Genomic DNA, 17,846 nt, shown 5'->3' with positions numbered 1-17,846 from the left:
GGTTCATATGTGCATCTATGCTCCTGGGTGCAAGTGTGCGTGAAGCTGGGGGCGGGTATGTTTGCACAATGTATATCTCTGTGTGCCTGTATTGGTCCATGTGTTTTTTGGGCGTGGGGACATCTAAAAGTACTTGCCCATGGGAGCCGTGGCGGGGTGGGGAGGAGGGGAGACTGATCCTGGAGTCTCCGTGTGCATGTATGTGGACCAGGTGGAGGAAAGGAGGAAGAGGAAGGAAACCACAGTGCCTACTGGATGGAGCTTGGGAATCAGAGGACCTGAGCTGTAGTCCCCGGTCCGCCACTTACCTGCTGTGTGACCTTGAACGTGTCACTTAACTTTTCTGTGCTTCCATTTCCTCATCTATAAAATGGGGATTCGATACCTGATCTCCCTCCTATTTTGACTGTGAGCCCCATGTGGGACAAGGACTTTGCTTGGCCTGTTAATCAACCAACCAGTGGTATTTATTGAGCACTTACTATGTGCAGAGCACTGTACTAAGTGCTTGGGAGAGTATAATGCAACAGAGTTAGCAGACACATTCCCTGCCCACAGTGAGCTTTAAAATCTATCAGAAATCTTCTGCTCAGTTCAGTGCTTGCGCAGAGTAAGCACTTAACAAATGCCACTATTATTATTATTGTAATTAATAGTACTAAAGGGCAGTGGTTATGGGGATTAGGAGGAGGAGGTGGAGGAGACCCTGCTTGCTGAGTGGTGACTATCACTGGCCAGAGTGGCAAGCTACCCCTAAAGTCTCCTCCAGGACACTGCCCACTCTCCGCCCTGTCCTGCTCACGAGCCCACTGTTGGGTAGGGACTGTCTCTATATGTTGCCAATTTGTACTTCCCAAGCGCTTAGTACAGTGCTCTGCACATAGTAAGCGCTCAATAAATACGATTGATGATGATGATGAACCCCGTGTCCCTCTCTTTATCCTGGTGGACATCTGTGTGGCTTCCTGGATGGAGCACCTGCCTGGGAGTCGGAAAGACCTGGGTTCTAAGCTTGGCTCTGCCACATGTCTGCTGTGTGACCTTGGGCAGGTCACTTCACCTCTCTGGGCCTCAGTTGCCTCGTCTGTAAAATGGGGATGAAGACCGTGAGCCCCATGTTGGACAGGGACTCTGTCCAATCCGATTAACTTGTATCTCCCCCACTGCTTAGACCAGTGCTTGGCACATGGTAAGTATGGAGCAAGTACCGTAACAAGTACTGTAGTTATTGATTGAGCTCCTTTGGGCTGGACGCTGTACTGGGTGATTGGGAAAGCACATAGAACTATTAACTGTGTGATTCCTGCCTGCCCTCAAGGGGATTTCAGTTTAATAGGAAAGACAACTCCAACTCCATCCAAACAGACCCCTCTCAGCCTGAGCACACTTGAGCTCCTTAATTCATTCAGTCGTATTTATTGAGCGCTTATTGTGTGCAAAACACTGTAGTAAGTGCTTGGGGGAGTACAATATATCAATAAACAGTCATATTCCCTGCCCACAATGAGAAGCTTGTCCTCCAGTTTGATCTGCTGGCATCAGGACCTGGGATGAGCTATTCCCAGCACTCCAGTGGGCATGTGCATGTGGGAGCAGGGTGTGTGTGTGTGTGTGTGTGTGTGTGTTGGGGATGCAAAGGCATGTGCACACATGAATATATACGCATGTCTGTGTGTGTTTGTGTTCCTGAGGCCCGGGAGCTCCTACACAGAGAGAGCGAGGTGGATCCTGTTGGGGGAATCCCCAGCAAAGGGGCCACGTTCACGGTCCGCATGATCATTGATCTCCAGGGTCGTTCCCAGGCAGTGTGTCCCCCGCCACCCATGGGACTGACCAAATCGTGCTCAGAGCGTTGCTTCCCCCGCCCCCGCCTCTAAAAATGGTGGTATTAAGCGCTTACTATGTGCAAAGCACTGTTCTAAGTGCTGGGGGGATACAAGGTGATCAGATTGTCCCACGTGGGGCTAACAGTCTTAATCCCCATTTTACAGATGAGGTAACTGAGGCACAGAGAAGTTAAATGACTTGCCCAAAGTCACACAGCCGATGTGGCGGAGCCGGAATTAGAACCCATGACCTCTGATTCCCAAGCCTGTGCTCTTTCCACTGAGCCACGCTGCCTCCGGCCGAGGCTTCCGGCAGACGGTGACATTGCAGACTTTCGGGTGGGTGGGAGGTGAGGGGCCAGCTAGCCCCCTCCCCTGGGTTCTAGTCCCGGCTCCGCCACGTGTCTGCTGTGTTGACCTTGGGCAAGTCACTTCGCTTCCCTGGGCCTCAGCTGCCTCATCCGTAAAATGGGGAGGAAGAGCGCCAGAGTCGAGGCGGGGCTCTGGCGTGAGTCTGGGGTCGGTCGCCTTGATTCTTTGGCTGTGCTCTGGCTGTAGCCGATCTGAATGGATTTGCTGCGGACACATCTGGGTGATGGGAGGAGCAGCAGAGACCTCTACCCGCGGTCTGGACCTGTCCGTCACAGAGACACATTGGGTGCTCCTGGGTTGCTGGCAGGTACTCCAACACTGCTGGAGAGGGGAGAGGGGAGAGGGCCGGAGGAAGGGAGGGGGCGACCGGGGAGCTGGGCCTTGGGACGTGGGGCAGTTGGGCTCGGGTTGAGGCTGGCAAACATTTCTGCCTTCTGGATGTCCGAGATTGGTCCCTTCAAGCTTCCTCTCCGTCCTCCCCCTCCCCTCCCCCCCCCCGCCTTGCTCCAGGGAAGAACCAACACCCTAAGACAAAGCTTCCCCTGGGATGATCTGCTGCCCTGCAGCTAGTCCTGCCAGAAATTCTTCTCCGAGTTGGAAGCAGCCCCCCCTCCCCACCCCAGGGACCTCTCTGTGTCCATCCCCCCCTTCCCCTCAGCTCTGGGGTAGGGCCCCCACCCCCGACCGCCCCCCTCAGATTCCTTCGCCTCTCTCATCCTGCCCCTCCCTCTGCCTGGCTCTCCCTTTCCTTTCTCCTCCCTCCCCCAGCTTCCCAGATTCTCCCTTCCTGTTCTCACACTCTTTCTCTGTCCTTTTATCCCAGATACTCCTCCTCTCTTTCCCTGTTGCCATCTTTCTCACACAGACTCACATCCGCAGAAATACACACACAGAGGCCAACCGATTCACACAGCTTCACCCCCACCCACCCGGCTCCAGCCGCCATCATACCCACCCCCAAAACACACACACACACACACACACACACACACACACACACACACACATATTCGATTCACCCAGACACATAATTCAACTCATACACACACAGATACAGGTTTGCACATATGCAGAGATTCAGGCTTGCTTTTAGACACTCTCACAAACATAGGCACTCATACACATCCAAGCAGATAAAGGCTTGCACATTCATAAGCAGGCTCATACAAAAGCTAGCAAACCCTCACAATACATGCACACCCAGATACACATATGCATTCAGCACACACACACACACACACACACGCACATAGACACACGCAGAGACAGACAGAGAGACAGACACACACAGACACACACACATAGAGCTCCATCTCTCCCCGCCACCCCCCTGCCCCGCACGGAAGGGGCTCCATTCTTGGTCTCTTGGTGGAATCGCTGCCAGTGAATGTTTCCGTGCTCGGCCTGCCAGGTCTCTGGGGAAAGGGGCCTTAGAAATGAGCAGGAGGGACTTGGGGGAAAGTTGGAATCAATTGTTTCCCGCTGCTCTGCTGGTATATTTTCTAACTGAGAAAGTATTTGTGTGAGAGCCGCCGTCCCCTCCTCTGAGCCTTCCCCAGCCTCCCTCCTCTCCTTTACCTTCCTCTTCTCCCTGTCTTCCCTTTCCCCCTCCAACCCTCCCTCCTCTCCCCTCCCTTACTGCTTCTTCCCTCCCTCCCACCTTACCCTTCCTGCTCCCCCACGCTCTCTTCCTGTCCCTCCTCTTTCTCCCCCCTCCTCTTCCCTCCTTCTTTCCCCCCTCTTCTCCTCTCCTTCCCACCTCTCCCCCTCCCTCCTCTCCCCTCCCTCCCACATCATCCCTCTCCCACCCTTCCCTTCTCTCCCCTCTCCTTCCCACATCTTCCCTCCCCCTCTCCCCCCCACATCTGCCCTCCCCCTCCTCTCCCTCTCACATATTCCCTCTCCCACCTCTCCCTCCCACATCATCCCTCTCCCACCCTTCCCTCCCCCTCCCTCCTACATCTTCCCTCCCTCTCTCCCCCTCCCATATCTTCCCTCCCCTCCTCTCCCTCTCACATATTCCCTCTCCCACCTCTCCCTCCCACATCATCCCTCTCCCACCCTTCCCTCCCTCTCCCTCCCACATCTTCCCTCCCTTTCTCCCCCTCCCATATCTTCCCTCCCCTCCTCTCCCTCTCACATATTCCCTCTCCCACCTCTCCCCTATCTTCCCTCTCCCACCTCTCCCTCCCTCTCCTCTCCCTCCCCTCTCCCTCCCACATCATCCCTCTTCCCCCTCCCTTCTCTCCCCCTCCCTCCCACATCTTCCCTCCCTCTCTCCCCCTCCCATATCTTCCCTCCCCCTCCTCTCCCTCTCACATCTTCCCTCTCCCACCTCTCCCCTCCCTCCCACATCTTCCCTCTCCCACCTCTCCCTCCCCCTCCCCTCCCTCCCACATCTTCCCTCTCCCACCTCTCCCTCCCTCTCCTCTCCCTCTCACATCTTCCCTCTCCCCCCTCTCCCTCCCACATCTTCCCTCTCCCCCCTCCTCTCCCTCTCACATCTTCCCTGTCCCACCTCTCCCCCTCCCACATCTTCCCTCTCCCACCCCTCCCTCCTCTGGTCCTCCCCTCCTCCGCTGTCGCGGGCCCCGGGCCCCGGGCCCCCGGGGCTCCCCTCCCACCGCCCACCCCCGTTCCCCCGGGCCCCGGGCCCCGTTCCCCCGGGCCGGTGCCCTTCCCCTCGGCGCCCGGCGCTTATCTGGGCCGTTTGGACAGCGAGGTTTAGAAAGGCAGCCTTTTCTGTCCCCGCCGAGTAAACAGCCGGGGCCCGGCCTGCGCAGGGCCGCACTATTTCGGGCTTATCAGTGGAGGAATGCGGCGGCGGCGGCATTGGCGGCATTGGCGGCATCGGCGGCGGCATCGGCGGGATCGGCGGGAGCCCGGCGTTGGCGGCGGCGGGGCGGGGCCGGGGCCCGGGGCCCGGGGCCCTGGTCCCTCCGTCCATCCGTCCCTCCGTCCGTCCGCCCGTCCGTCCGAGCCGCCCTGAAGGGGCCCCCTCCCGCCCCACTCCGCTCTAGTGCAAGTGTGAGAGCCCAGCAGGACTCACGGGGGGACAGTTGGAGAAAAAGGCAGAAAAGGGAAAGAAAGGGGAAGAGACGGAGACACACACAGACACACACACACACACACACACACACACACACACAGAGACGAGAGACAGACAGAGACAGAGAGAGAGAGAGAGGCAGACAGAGCCCACCCCGATGGCCGCAGACGAAGTTACCGGAGGGGCGCGCAAAGCCACGAAAAGCAAACTTTTTGAGTTTCTGGTCCATGGGGTGGTGAGTGGGGAAAGTTAGCGAGCTGGCTTGTGCTGAATGGAGGCGTGACTGCAGGCTGGAGGCGCGACCAGGGACACCCCCCCTCCCCCGACCCCCCAACCCCGGGGGCTTGCGGGGTGGCCGGACGCCCCTCTCCCCCTCCCCGGGCCCAGCCGGGGAACCCCGGGCTCCGGGGAGGGCGGGAGGGGGAAGGGCCCTGCTCCTCACCCCTATCCTCCGCTCCCCCATTTTCCGGGAAAAGTCCCCCGACCTTCCTTTCCCTCCCTGCCCCCTCCTCCCCCGAGCGTCCAGCTCCGGGGACGAGGCCTCCGGGCACGGGCGAGCAGGTGACCGAGGAGCTGGAAAGGCAGACGGACCGGCGGGAGGGGAAGACCCAGGCCCCGGGGATGGGGCGGGGGGCGAGGTCGGTCCCGGGGGAAGATGGGGTCCCGGAGGCGGGGGGGAAACCCGCCGGACTCGGGGGAGGGGGTTGCTAGAGAAACCGGGTGCCCCGGCAGCCCTCGGCCCCCGCAGAGCCTCGAAGGTGTGAAGGCAATCTGGGGGGGGGATCGGACACCGAGGCTTCGTCCAGAGAGAAGCCGGGGAAGGGAGGGGTGATGGGGGAGGCGAGGATACCGGGGAGGGGCCGCAGGGTCCCCCACATGCCCAAGCGTAGAGAGGGGGGGGAAAGGGAAACGTTCTGCACCGTCTCCAACCAACCAGGGATGGGAATGTGGGAAGCAGATGGGAAGTAGAGGTGGGGAGAGTGGGGGTGACGGGTCCTCGCAGAGTGGGCAGTGTCCGGGCTAGGAAGGGTACAGTTATTTTATTTTCTTTTTTGGTGGTGGAGGGCGTCAGGTTGGCTCCGTCCAAATCCAACTGTGCTTCCTCCACCCCGGGGCGCAGGCCCGGCCCTTGGGTGGGTGGGGGGTCAGTTTCCCAGAGGGCCAAAGAGCCGGGGGTCTGGAGGGGACTGTGTTAGGAGGGGAGGGGGAATGGGACCCCCTGAGCTTCCTTGGACTTATGCAGAGGGTTTGCCTCTTGCCCCCCGCCCCCAACCACCACCGAACACCCATTTCGATCTGGATTCAGAAAACTCATTTCACTCTCGGTCACCCTTATCCCTCTACCATGCCACAGGCCTGACCCCCCTACCCCCCCCCCCCCCCCGCCTCATTGCTCCGCTCTACCCGGCCTGTCGATATGTGTGTGTGTGTGTGTGTGTGTGTGTGTGTGTGTGTGTGTGTTTGGGGGAGGGGGGTGCGTGTGTTTTGGGGAGGGGGGCCTGTCTAGTATGGGGGAGGGTCGGAGGGCCGGGAGTGGGAAGCCGACACCCCAGAAGGTCGCTCCCCCTGAGGCTCGGTGTTGGCCAGCCGCCCCTTAGGTGTGAGTGACAGGGACAGCGGGCCGGCCGGCTGGGCTCTCAGGAACCCGGGGGGCGACGGGGAGAGGAGAGAAAGGGACCGGCGAAGGGGGCTTTTCAGGGGGAGATTGACGGGCGGCGGCTTGCTCCTCTCTGCCCTTCCCCCGCCTCCGGGTTGCTGGGGAGATGCAGCGAAGCAGCCGCGGGCGGGAGGAATTAGGGGGACCGAGGGCCTGGGTCGGGGGCCGAAACCGGGCCCCTGACCGGATCTGGGCCTGACAGCAGCAGCCGTTTCGGGGGCGGGAGGGGGCCCGGGGCTGGGCAGAGCCGGTTTTCCTAGTGGCAACTTTCCCTAGTCCTCAGCCCCAATCCTCCCCTCACCCGGATCCCTTCCCCTCATCCCCTTCCCCCCTCCCCACCCCATCCCTTTCCAGTTCCCGGACAGTTGGGGTTAATGATCCCGCCGAGCCCATTACCGCCTCATTTGCATTTCATTTGCCTCTCAGCGGACACCCCCCACCCCCACCCCAAGGTGAATGCCGTTTCCGGACTCACCTCCTTGGCCAGAGCCCCGCCTGCCCCCTGACCCGAGAGCCGGGTCGCTCCCCGGCCCTCCCCCGGCTCCTCGCAAGAGCTGAGACCCATGGGGTGCGGGGAGGGGGCAGAGTGGGGGTCCCCGGTCCCGCATTCACCCCTCTGTGACTTGGCACGGATTCCATCCCTCGTACCCCCCAATTCGTGTCCTCTAACCCCAAATTGAACCCGTCCTGACGTCCCACCCTCCACCGGATACTAAGCCCAGTCCGACTCGACGCCAACCTCACTTTGTCTCCCCACTGACCTCCAAGTGACCTCCGATGACCCTGCTGACCTTGCTCTCACCCTCCCCGCCCATCCCCTCTCCCTCCTCACCCCATCTCCGTCCCATCTTGGTTCGGGCAAGGGACCATCGCAGGACAGCCGAGGACCCTGCCCAGGGTCTAGGACTCCTTTCCTTCAGCCCCCTGCCCCACAGATGGGGTGGGGGAGGGGGAACACCTGGGGTCCTACTAGTTGTCCTCGGTGCCCATCATCAGGGGTGGGGGTGAAGCACCGTCATGGTTGTGACACCCTCCTGGGGGTCCCACTAGTTGTACTTGGTGCCCCTCCTGGGTTGGGGGGGGGGAGCAGCAGCATCCAACACGGCTGTGCCACCACTCTGGGATCCCACTAGTTGTCCTTGGCACCCCTCCTGCTGCCAATCACATGGCCCCAGAAACTGCCCCCGAGCGATGCGGCCTGTGCCTCGGGGTGGGGGCGGTGGTCTCTGGGAGTCCAGGGTGGGGCGAGGGGGTCGGCCCCTCAGGGCCCGCCGGATCAGTGACGTCTCTGCTTTGCCCCCCAACCCACAGCGCCCCGGGATGCCGTCGGGAGCCCGGATGCCCCATCAGGGGGCCCCCATGGGTCCCCCGGGGTCCCCGTACATGGGCAGCCCCGCCGTGCGTCCAGGCCTGGCCCCAGCTGGAATGGAGCCGGCCCGCAAGAGAGCGGCACCTCCACCCGGGCAGAGCCAGGGGCAGAGCCAGGGCCAGACGGCACCCACGGCCCCCGCCCGGAGCCGCAGGTGAGCCAGGGAACGGGCCGGAGGCCCAGGACGGTGGGGGGTTGGGGGGGGCTTCATCCCTGGTGGGGGCGAGGGGGAGGGCTGAGGGTCCCCCCACTCCCTCCGCCAGGACAAACCCCTCTTCATCAGAAGGCTAGTACTGCCATTATAGCAAAGCAGCAGGCGGCCCATCCCTGGGCACCCCGCTCCCGGAATCCCCCCTCAGCCCTATCCCCACACCCCCTCCCTCTTTGCTATCAGGCCCCTCAACCCATCAGAGGCTGCAGTTGGGCTCTCCCCCCCCCCCCCCTCCCCTGCAGCCTCTGGATAATAATTATTATGGTGGCATCTAATAATAATAATAACGATGATGGTTTTTATTAGGCGCTTACTGTGTGCCAAGCACTGTTCTAAGCACCGGGGTAGGTACAAGGTAACGAGGGTAAGCCACGTGGGGCTCACAGCCTTAGTCCCCAGTTTTACAGATGAGGTAACTGAGGCACAGAGATGTTAAGTGGTTTGCCCAAGTTCACGCAGCAGACAGGTGGCGGAGCCGGGATTAGAACCCACATCCTCTGACTCCCAAATCCGCGCCCCTTCCACTGAGCCACGCTGCTTCTCATCTGTTAAGCTTCTGTAAAGCGCTTACAATGCGCCAGGCACCGTACTAAGCGCTAGGGTGGATACAAGCAAGTCGAGCTGGACCCGGTCCCTGTCCCACGTGGGGCTCACGGTCTCAATCCCCATTGTTCACATGAGGTAACTGAGGTCCAGAGAACTGAAGTGACTTGCCCAAGGTCCCACAGAAGACAAGTGGCGGAGCCAGGGCCATTCATTCATTCAGTCGTATTTATTGAGCGCTTACTGTGTGCAGAACACCATACTAAGCGCTTGGGAAGTACAAATCGGCAACCTATAGAGACTGTCCCTATCCAACAACGGGCTCACAGTCTAGAAGGGCGAGACAGACAACAAAACGAAATAAGTAGACTGGTGTCAATACCATCAGAATAAATAGAATTATAGCTATATACACATCATTAATTAATTCATTCCATCGTATTTATTAGCATCAATCGTATTTATTGAGTGCTTACTATGTGCAGAGCACTGTACTAAGCGCTTGGGAAGTACAGATTGGCAACATATAGAGACAGTCCCTACCCAACCTTGGGCTCACAGTCTAAAAGGGGGAGACAGAGAACAAAACCAAACATACTAACAAAATAAAATAAATAAATATTTATTGAGTGCTTACTGTGTGCAGAGCACTGTACTAAGCGCTTGGGAAGTACAAGTTGGCAACATATAGAGACGGTCCCTACCCAACAACGGGCTCACAGTCTAGAAGGGGGAGACAATAAATAGTCATAAATATGTACAAATAAAATAGAGTAATAAATATGTACAAATATATACAAGTGCTGTGGGGAGGGGAAGGGGGTAGGGCGGGGGGGCGGTGAGGAGGAGGAGAGAAAAAAGGGGGTGCTCAGTCTGGGAAGGCCTCCTGGAGGAGGTGAGCTCTCAGTAGGGCTTTGAAGGGAGGAAGAGAGCTAGTTTGCCAGATGTGTGGAGGGAGGGCATTCCGGGCCAGAGGTAGGACGTGGGACGGGGTCGATGACGGGACAGGCGAGAACGAGGCACAGGGAGGAGATTAGCGGCAGAGGAGCGGAGGGTGTGGGCTGGGCTGGAGAAGGAGAGAAGGGAGGTGAGGTAGGAGGGGGCAAGGTGATGGACAGCCTTGAAGCCGAGAGTGAGGAGTTTTTGCTTGATTCAAAGGTTGATAGGCAACCACTGGATATTTTTGAGGAGGGGAGTGACATGCCCGGAGCATTTCTGTACAGAGATAATCCGGGCATCAGAGTGAAGGATAGACTGAGGCGGGAAAAGCCCGTGACCTTCTGACTCCCAGCCCTATCAATCAATCAATCAATCAGTCGTATTTATTGAGTGCTTACTGTGTGCGGAGCACTGTACTAAGCACTTGGGAAGTACAAGTTGGCAACATATAGAGACGGTCCCTACCCAACGGTGGGCTCACAGTCTAGAAGCCCTATGCTCTATCCACTGTATCACGCTGCTTCCCTAATGTCCCTAGCCTGCAGTGGTGGCTTGCGTAGATCCTAGCCCTGCGGGGAGCATCGAGGCGGGAGGACCCAACCAACCAATCAGCCGATCAATCAGTGGTACTTATTGAGCGCTTACTGTGTGCGGAACACTGTACTGAGCGCTCGGGAGAGTGCAGTGGAACAGAATTGGTAGACACGTTCCCTGCCCACAACAAGCGTACAGTCTAGAGGGACCCACCACCCTCTCTGGCCTAACACTCCCAAATCCATGGAGCGTTGACGGGAATTGGGTGGAGCCCGGGAGGGACTGGGCTGAGTTTTCCCCAACTGACTCTGACTTGTCTGGCTTTTCGGCTTCAAGTTGGGCTTCCGGGCTGAACCGCGAAGCCAGTATGTGGAAGCTCGCCTTGGGCAGGGGGATTGTGGCTGTTCTACCGTCCTCTCCCAAGCGCTTAGTACAGTGCTCTGCACACAGTAAGAGGAAAAAGGGTGCCAGGACACGGACAGGTACCGGAAAGCCCATCAGATAGCGGGCAGCCCAAACAAGCTTCCATTCGCTCTGCCAAGGAAGGATGAGGGCCATCGGGCTATTATTTCCTTGTTTGCTCTAGGTCTCTCTGCTGTAAATGCTGTAATAGTAATGATGATGGCATTTGTTAAGCGCTTTCTATGTGTCCAGCACTGTTCTCAGCAGTGGGATAGATCCACATTCACCGAGTGGATGCGGAACTTGGCCCACGTGGGGCTCACAGTCTAAGTAGGAGGGAGAATAGGGATGGAATTCCCTTTTTACGGTTGAGAAAACTAAGGCACAGAGAAGGAACTGGCCTGAGGTCACACAGCAGGAATCGGCAGGCCCATGCTCCTTCTACTAGGCCACACTTTTTCCAACTCTCCTTTCCGGGGCTAGCCACTCTCCCTCCCACCTAGGTTTCCAGTGGGGCGGGGTCCGAGATGGAAGCAGCGTGGCTCAGTGGAAAGAGCCCGGGCTTTGGAGTCAGAGGTCAGGGGTTCAAATCCCAGCTCCGCCGATTGTCAGCTGTGTGACTTTGGACAAGTCAACTTCTCTGTGCCTCAGTTACCTCATCTGTAAAATGGGGATTAAGACTGTGAGCCCCCCGTGGGACAACCTGATCACCTTGTAACCTCCCCAGCGCTTAGAACAGTGCTTTGCACATAGTAAGCGCTTAATAAATGCCATCATTATTATTAGTAGTATTATTATCTGAGAGAAGTCTCAAATCAGCTGTCGAAAATCACTGGGCCGGACCTCCTTCCTGTTCCCCCACCCCCCAGCCAGAGTCCCTGGATCCACGAGAAGCAGTACGGCCTAGTGGATACAGCATGGAGCTGGTAGTCCAAAGGACCTGGGTTCTAATCCCAGCTCCGCCATGTGTCTGCTGCGTGACCTTGGACAAGTCACTTCACTGTGCCTGTTACCTCATCCGGAAAATGGGGATTAAGACTGTGAGCCCCCTGTGGGACGGGGACCGTGTCCAACTCAACTTGCTTGAATCCAATCAATCAATCAATCGTATTTATTGAGCGCTTACTGTGTGCAGAGCACTGTACTAAGCGCTTGGGAAGTACAAGTTGGCAACATATAGAGACAGTCCCTACCCAACAGTGGGCTCAAAAGCCCCGGCAGAGAAGCTCCGTGGCCTAGTGGATAGAGCATGGACCTGGGCTTCAGGAGGACCTAAATTCTAATCCTGGCTCCGCCACTTGTCAGCTGTGTCACCTGGGGCAAGTCACTTAACTCCTCTGTGCCTGAGTTACCTCATCTGTAAAAGGGGGATTGAGACTGTGGGCGCCCTGTGGGACGGGGACTGCGTCCAACCTGATTAGCTTGTATCGACCCCAGCGCTTACGAAAGTGCTTGATGTGCAGTGAGCACTTAACAAATACCACCATCGTGATTATTTATTATCAACAAGAACAGCAATTATTATTGTTATAATGATCGTTATTATTATGGTTATCATCCAGCCCCTCTGGTTTCAGGTGCTCCTTCTTTTCTGCCTCCACCTTCCCTCTCTCCTTCTCCTCCTCTGCCCCGTAGCTAGTTTAGTCTGCGGCCTGCCTTCTCTCTGAGCAGAGAGCCCATTCGCCAGGCTGCTAACAATGGTACCTACCCAAGGATAAAGAGGACAAGTCTCCCCTCACCTCGAGCCAAGCCCCCCCACCCCGGCACCCCACTGCCCACGGCTCTCTTGATCCGCCCGGCCTGGGTCTCCATTCTCCCCATCCATCCCTCTCCCCACAGCTCACCGTCCCCCTACACACGCCCAGCTTCCAACCCCCAGCCCCCTTAGACCTCGTTCGGTCCTAGGAAGGTGGGGGGCCGGAGGGAGAGGGGAGGGCACCGGGCTGGGGAAGCAGCTGGGACCAGCTCCATCCGGAGGGGGTGGCGGGGGGCCTCCGCCGGCCGCAGCCCCCGCCCCGTGACCGGGCCGGCGCGGCCACTCGGGGGAGCGGGCGGTCGGCGGGGACCCCAGCCGGGCGGGCGGAGATGTCGGGATAATTTAGCAGGTGGCCTCGTTACTCCCAGATCGGTCGCCATGGTAACCCGGTTTTTTCTTTAAAAAATGTACAGTGCCAAGAGGAGGAAGATGGCTGACAAAATACTCCCTCAGAGGGTGAGTGCCTTTCACAGCAGCACCCCACTCCTTGCACCCCACCCCACCTACTGCGCCGGCTCCCCCTCCCCCCACGGGCCAAAGCCGCCCCCTCTTCCCCATCACAGACACTTTCACTTTTTGTCTAAAGCTCATTAAGAAGTGAGGCCCCCCATACACACACACACACTCCACCAGGGCAGGGAGGGGAACAGGCGGGAGATCCGAGGGGCCGGGACCTAGAAGCTGGATGTTCAGGGGCTGGGTTCGAGGAAGGGTCCCGAGGGGCAGGGCTGGCCTCCTGAACTGGGGGATGCTGAAGGCTGAGAGAGGGAGGGGTCGGGCTGAGCTGGGCACGTAGCCGGGGGGCCCGGGGGTGTTGGTCAGGGCTGGGCAACTGGCCGGGTTAGGTGAGATGGAGCAGTTGGCCCCACTGGGCTCAGAATGAGAGAGGGCCGGGCGGGTACTGCCGTAGGTGAGAGAGAGAGCGCCCCATCCCCTACTCATGGATTGGGGCACCGATCCGGTGCCCACGCCAAAGTCCCCGTCCTTCCGAGACCTCTCAGAGACCTCCCCCAGGAGGACCGGGGAGATGAAGGGGCCAGCTGAGGTTACACCTGGTGATCTCGTGGGCACCCCCCCCGCCCCCCAACCTCCAGACCAGGCTGGGCCTCACCCCCACAGGGCTCGGTTGGAATTCCCTGAATTAAGAACCAACTTGCTGCCCCTCGCTGAGGGGACAGACGGACGGACCTAGGCAAGGTGAGCGGGGATGAACGGAATTGCCCGGCCCAGGACCGGCTCACCGCCCACCCTCCTTCCCCCCGGCCACCCTCACGCCACCCCCTCCCTCCAGATCCGGGAGCTGGTCCCCGAGTCCCAGGCATACATGGACCTGTTGGCCTTCGAGAGGAAGCTGGACCAGACTATCATGCGGAAGCGCGTGGACATCCAGGAAGCACTGAAGAGGCCGATGAAGGTGCGATGGCGGGCGGGGACGGGGGGAGGAGGATGGGAGGGCCCGGGGCCAGACCGTTAGGCGTTCGTGCCAGGGAGCGGGGAGCGGCCCGTGCCAGATCTGGGGGATGGGCCCGGTGGCTCAGCCGGCGGGTGGGGGACATCCTCTTCTAGACTGTGAGCCCACTGTTGGGTAGGGACCGTCTCTATATGTTGCCAACTTGGACTTCCCTAGCGCTTAGTACACAGCAAGCGCTCAATAAATGCGATTGAATGAATGAATCCTCTCCCTTCCACAGCAAAAACGGAAGCTGCGACTCTACATCTCCAACACGTTCAACCCGGCCAAGCCAGATGCCGACGACTCGGACGGCAGCATTGCTTCCTGGGAGCTGCGGGTGGAGGGGAAACTCCTGGATGACGTACGTCCTGGCCCAGGTCTCTCCTCGGGCCCCGGGGTGGGATCGGGGCCGGCGTCGCCGGGGGCTAGGCTCGGGGCACGGGCCCGGGGGTGACCCCGTAAGATGGGCCGGGCCCATGGAGGCACTGGGGGCTGGGGGAGGCCGCCCCGTGGCACGCATCATGCCCCCCGCCCCCAGATCTCCCCCCCGATCCAGCCTCATTCTGTCCCCACGGCCCTGTTCTGCCCCTGCAGCCCAGCAAGCAGAAGAGGAAGTTCTCCTCCTTCTTCAAGAGCTTGGTCATCGAGCTGGACAAGGACCTCTACGGTCCTGACAACCACCTGGTTGAGGTGAGACCCGGAGCCCCCCAGAATCTCCCTGCCCCGCTGGAGCTCTCAGGCCATTTAGATCCTTCCGGATCCCCCCGCCCACCCCGGCCTGGATCTCCGGATCCCGGGAACCCCCGTGCCCGTCGGGAGCAGGGAGGTGACCCAGCTCTGGTCCCTCGGGCAGTGGCACCGGACGCCCACAACGCAGGAGACGGACGGATTCCAGGTGAAGCGGCCAGGAGATCTGAGCGTGCGCTGCACCCTGCTTCTCATGCTAGACTACCAGGTGAGGCGGCCCAGCATTCGCACCCAAGTCCCAGCGGGTGGGTGGCTGGTGCCGGGGAGGGGAGATCGGGTCCTTCTTACCTGCCCCCCAAAAGTGGGTCCCTTAAGCTTATGGGACTGTAGAGAAGCAGTGTGGCTCAGTGGAAAGAGCCCGGGCTTTGGAGTCAGAAGTTATGGGTTCAAATCGCAACTCCGCCACTTGTCAGCTGTGTGACTTTGGGCAAGTCACTTCACTTCTCTGGGCCTCAGTTACCTCCTCTGTAAAATGGGGATTAAGACTGTGAGCCCCACATGGGACAACCTAACAATCACCCTGTAACCTCCCCAGCTCTTAGAACGGTGCTTTGCACATAGTAAGCGCTTAATAAATGCCATTATTATTATTATTAGCCTGAAAGATCGTTGTGGGCAGGGAACGTGACTACCAACTCTGTCGTATCATACCCTCCCAAACGCCAACTTCTGCACACAGTAAGCGCTCACTAAATACCACTGATCGATCGGTCATCATCATCATCATCATCAATCGTATTTATTGAGCGCTTACAGTGTGCAAGGCAGTGTACTAAGCGCTTGGAAAGTCCAAGTTGGCAACATATAGAGACAGTCCCTACCCAGCAGTGGGCTCACAGTCTAAAAGGGGGAGACAGAGAACAAAACCAAACATACTAACAAAATAAGGGTCAGGCATCTGAAGAGGGGTCCTCTGCTGGGGGGAGTCTTTCCCCTCCCCGCCCCCAGCTCCTGACCCCTGCGCCCCTCCCCGCAGCCCCCCCAGTTCAAGCTGGACCCGCGCCTGGCCCGGCTGCTGGGGCTGCACACGCAGAGTCGCTCAGCCATCGTGCAGGCCCTGTGGCAGTACGTGAAGACCAACCGGCTGCAGGACTCCCACGACAAGGAGTACATCAACGGGGACAAGTACTTCCAGCAGGTGGGACGGCCCCCCGCTGCCGCCACCGCGGCCTAGCAGCTAGAGCCCGGGCGTCAGAAGGATCCGGGTTCTAATCTCGGCTCCGTCACTCGCCTGCCGGGCAGTTCACTTCACATCTCTGTGCTTCGGTTCCCTCGTCTGTAAAATGAAGACTGAGCCCCATGAGGGACAGGGACTGAGTCGGACAAGATTAGCTTGTACGTCCAGCGCTTAGTACGGTGTCTGGCATGTAGTCAACACTTAAATACTGTAAAATAGAACAACAAAAAAAAAGGGAGCTGGGGCTGGGGTCCCCCACTCCAGGTGGGTTTCTGGAGATCCAGGCCCCAAGGAGCTGGGAGAATTTGGGGGGCTGCCCTCTCCCCAGACCAGCAGCACGACAACCTCCGGGCCCCATCTTCCCACACAAACACCCTTCCCTCTGGCAGATCTTCGATTGCCCCCGGCTGAAGTTCTCGGAGATCCCCCAGCGCCTCACGGCCCTGCTGTTGCCCCCAGACCCAATCGTCATCAATCACGTCATCAGGTGAGACAGATTCCCCCCCGCCATCCCGCCGCCATCTCACCCCCGGCCTTAAGTCTCTTCCCTGCTTTCCGGTCCTCATCCTCTTCTGTGCCCCCTCCGGTTTCCTTGGGGCCCCCCCCGGCTCCCATGCCAGCTGGACCTGACCCCCTTTGCCCCCCCCCCCCCCCGGCAGCGTGGACCCTTCAGACCAGAAGAAGACAGCCTGCTACGACATCGATGTGGAGGTGGAGGAGCCGCTGAAGGGCCAGATGAACAGCTTCCTCCTGTCCACCGCCAACCAGCAGGAGATCAGCGCGCTGGACAGCAAGGTCTGCTCTGGGATCGTGGCCCGGAAGCGTGGTAGACAGCGGGGGGAGGATCCCCGCTTCTCAGAACCCGGTGCCCTCCCCCATCCTGCTCTCGGGGGTGGGGGGGACCCGGTCTTTCCCGGCTCCGGCCGGCCTCCGTCTTCCTCTAGATCCACGAAACCATCGAGTCCATCAATCAGCTCAAGATCCAGAGGGACTTCATGCTCAGCTTCTCTAGAGACCCCAAGGGCTACGTTCAGGACCTGCTGCGCTCCCAAAGTCGGGACCTCAAGGTTAGGGGACGGGGAACGGAAGAAGGGAGGGGAGGGGGTCGGTCCGGAGCGCCCGCAGCGAGGCTGGAGGGAGAGCGGGAAGCGTGACGGGAGGGGCCGGCGCTGCTTTGGCCCAGGTAATGACGGACGTGGCCGGGAATCCCGAGGAGGAGCGGCGGGCCGAGTTCTACCACCAGCCCTGGTCCCAGGAGGCCGTGAGCCGCTACTTCTACTGCAAGGTACGCGGTCTTGTCGGTCAGTTAGTGAATCGTATTTACGGAGCGCTTACGGCGTACAGAGCGCTGTACTAAGCGCTCGGGAGACTTCGATGTAACAGCGGACTTCTGGGGCCGTGGGGAGGGTGGGCGACCCGTGTGGGCAACCTTACCCCTCTCCCTGGCCTCAGGGTGCCATTTTTGGGTCAGCATGCCCCCGCGCCCCTTGGGGTCGGAGTCCCTCGGTCCGTCGGTCCAGCCCCGGCCCCTCTGTCCGTCTGTCCAGCCCCGGCCCTCTCCTGTTACAGATCCAGCAGCGCAGACAGGAGCTGGAGCAGTCGCTGGGCGTGCGTAACACCTAGGACTCTGGCCTCCAGACCTCTCCTTCTCCACTGTGGCCAGCCCCCGGGGCCCTCTTCGCCCTCCTCCTCCCTCTCCTCTTCCCCCCATCCCCCTCCTCCTCCTCCTCCCGCTCTCCCGGGCCCGGCCTTCACTCCCTAGCCGGCCGCCTCACGGAGCCTCATTAAAGGTCTTTCCCCAGAAACCACGG

At 59.5% G+C, this 17,846-nt stretch overlaps 1 protein-coding gene across 5 annotated transcripts in view; it reads left to right on the top strand.

Moving 5' to 3' along the window:
• SMARCD3 (SWI/SNF related, matrix associated, actin dependent regulator of chromatin, subfamily d, member 3) overlaps positions 1 to 17,831 on the top strand; it is a 37,719-nt gene extending 19,888 nt beyond the window's left edge. Inside the window, exons 2-14 of one of the 5 annotated variants that reach the window (XM_038755724.1) lie at positions 2,385 to 2,505; positions 8,216 to 8,427; positions 13,072 to 13,114; positions 13,950 to 14,072; positions 14,350 to 14,472; positions 14,706 to 14,801; positions 14,965 to 15,066; positions 15,835 to 15,996; positions 16,425 to 16,522; positions 16,695 to 16,830; positions 16,980 to 17,102; positions 17,219 to 17,320; positions 17,605 to 17,831. In XM_038755724.1, coding sequence (XP_038611652.1) covers positions 2,422 to 2,505; positions 8,216 to 8,427; positions 13,072 to 13,114; positions 13,950 to 14,072; positions 14,350 to 14,472; positions 14,706 to 14,801; positions 14,965 to 15,066; positions 15,835 to 15,996; positions 16,425 to 16,522; positions 16,695 to 16,830; positions 16,980 to 17,102; positions 17,219 to 17,320; positions 17,605 to 17,658 — 1,458 coding nt within the window. In that variant the 5' untranslated portion in view covers positions 2,385 to 2,421 and the 3' untranslated portion in view covers positions 17,659 to 17,831. Of the gene's footprint in view, positions 1 to 2,384; positions 2,506 to 5,219; positions 5,483 to 8,215; positions 8,428 to 13,071; positions 13,115 to 13,949; positions 14,073 to 14,349; positions 14,473 to 14,705; positions 14,802 to 14,964; positions 15,067 to 15,834; positions 15,997 to 16,424; positions 16,523 to 16,694; positions 16,831 to 16,979; positions 17,103 to 17,218; positions 17,321 to 17,582 lie in introns of those variants that run through there. The other 4 variants (XM_038755720.1, XM_038755723.1, XM_038755725.1 and 1 more) reach the window with 4 other exon arrangements.
• The last annotated feature ends 15 nt before the right edge of the window (positions 17,832 to 17,846 follow it).

The sequence above is a fragment of the Tachyglossus aculeatus genome, chromosome 13, assembly GCF_015852505.1.
Source record: "Tachyglossus aculeatus isolate mTacAcu1 chromosome 13, mTacAcu1.pri, whole genome shotgun sequence".
NCBI lineage: Eukaryota > Metazoa > Chordata > Mammalia > Monotremata > Tachyglossidae > Tachyglossus > Tachyglossus aculeatus.
The sequence above is the reverse complement of the archived record's forward strand: the minus strand, read 5'-3'. Positions and strand labels throughout refer to the sequence as shown.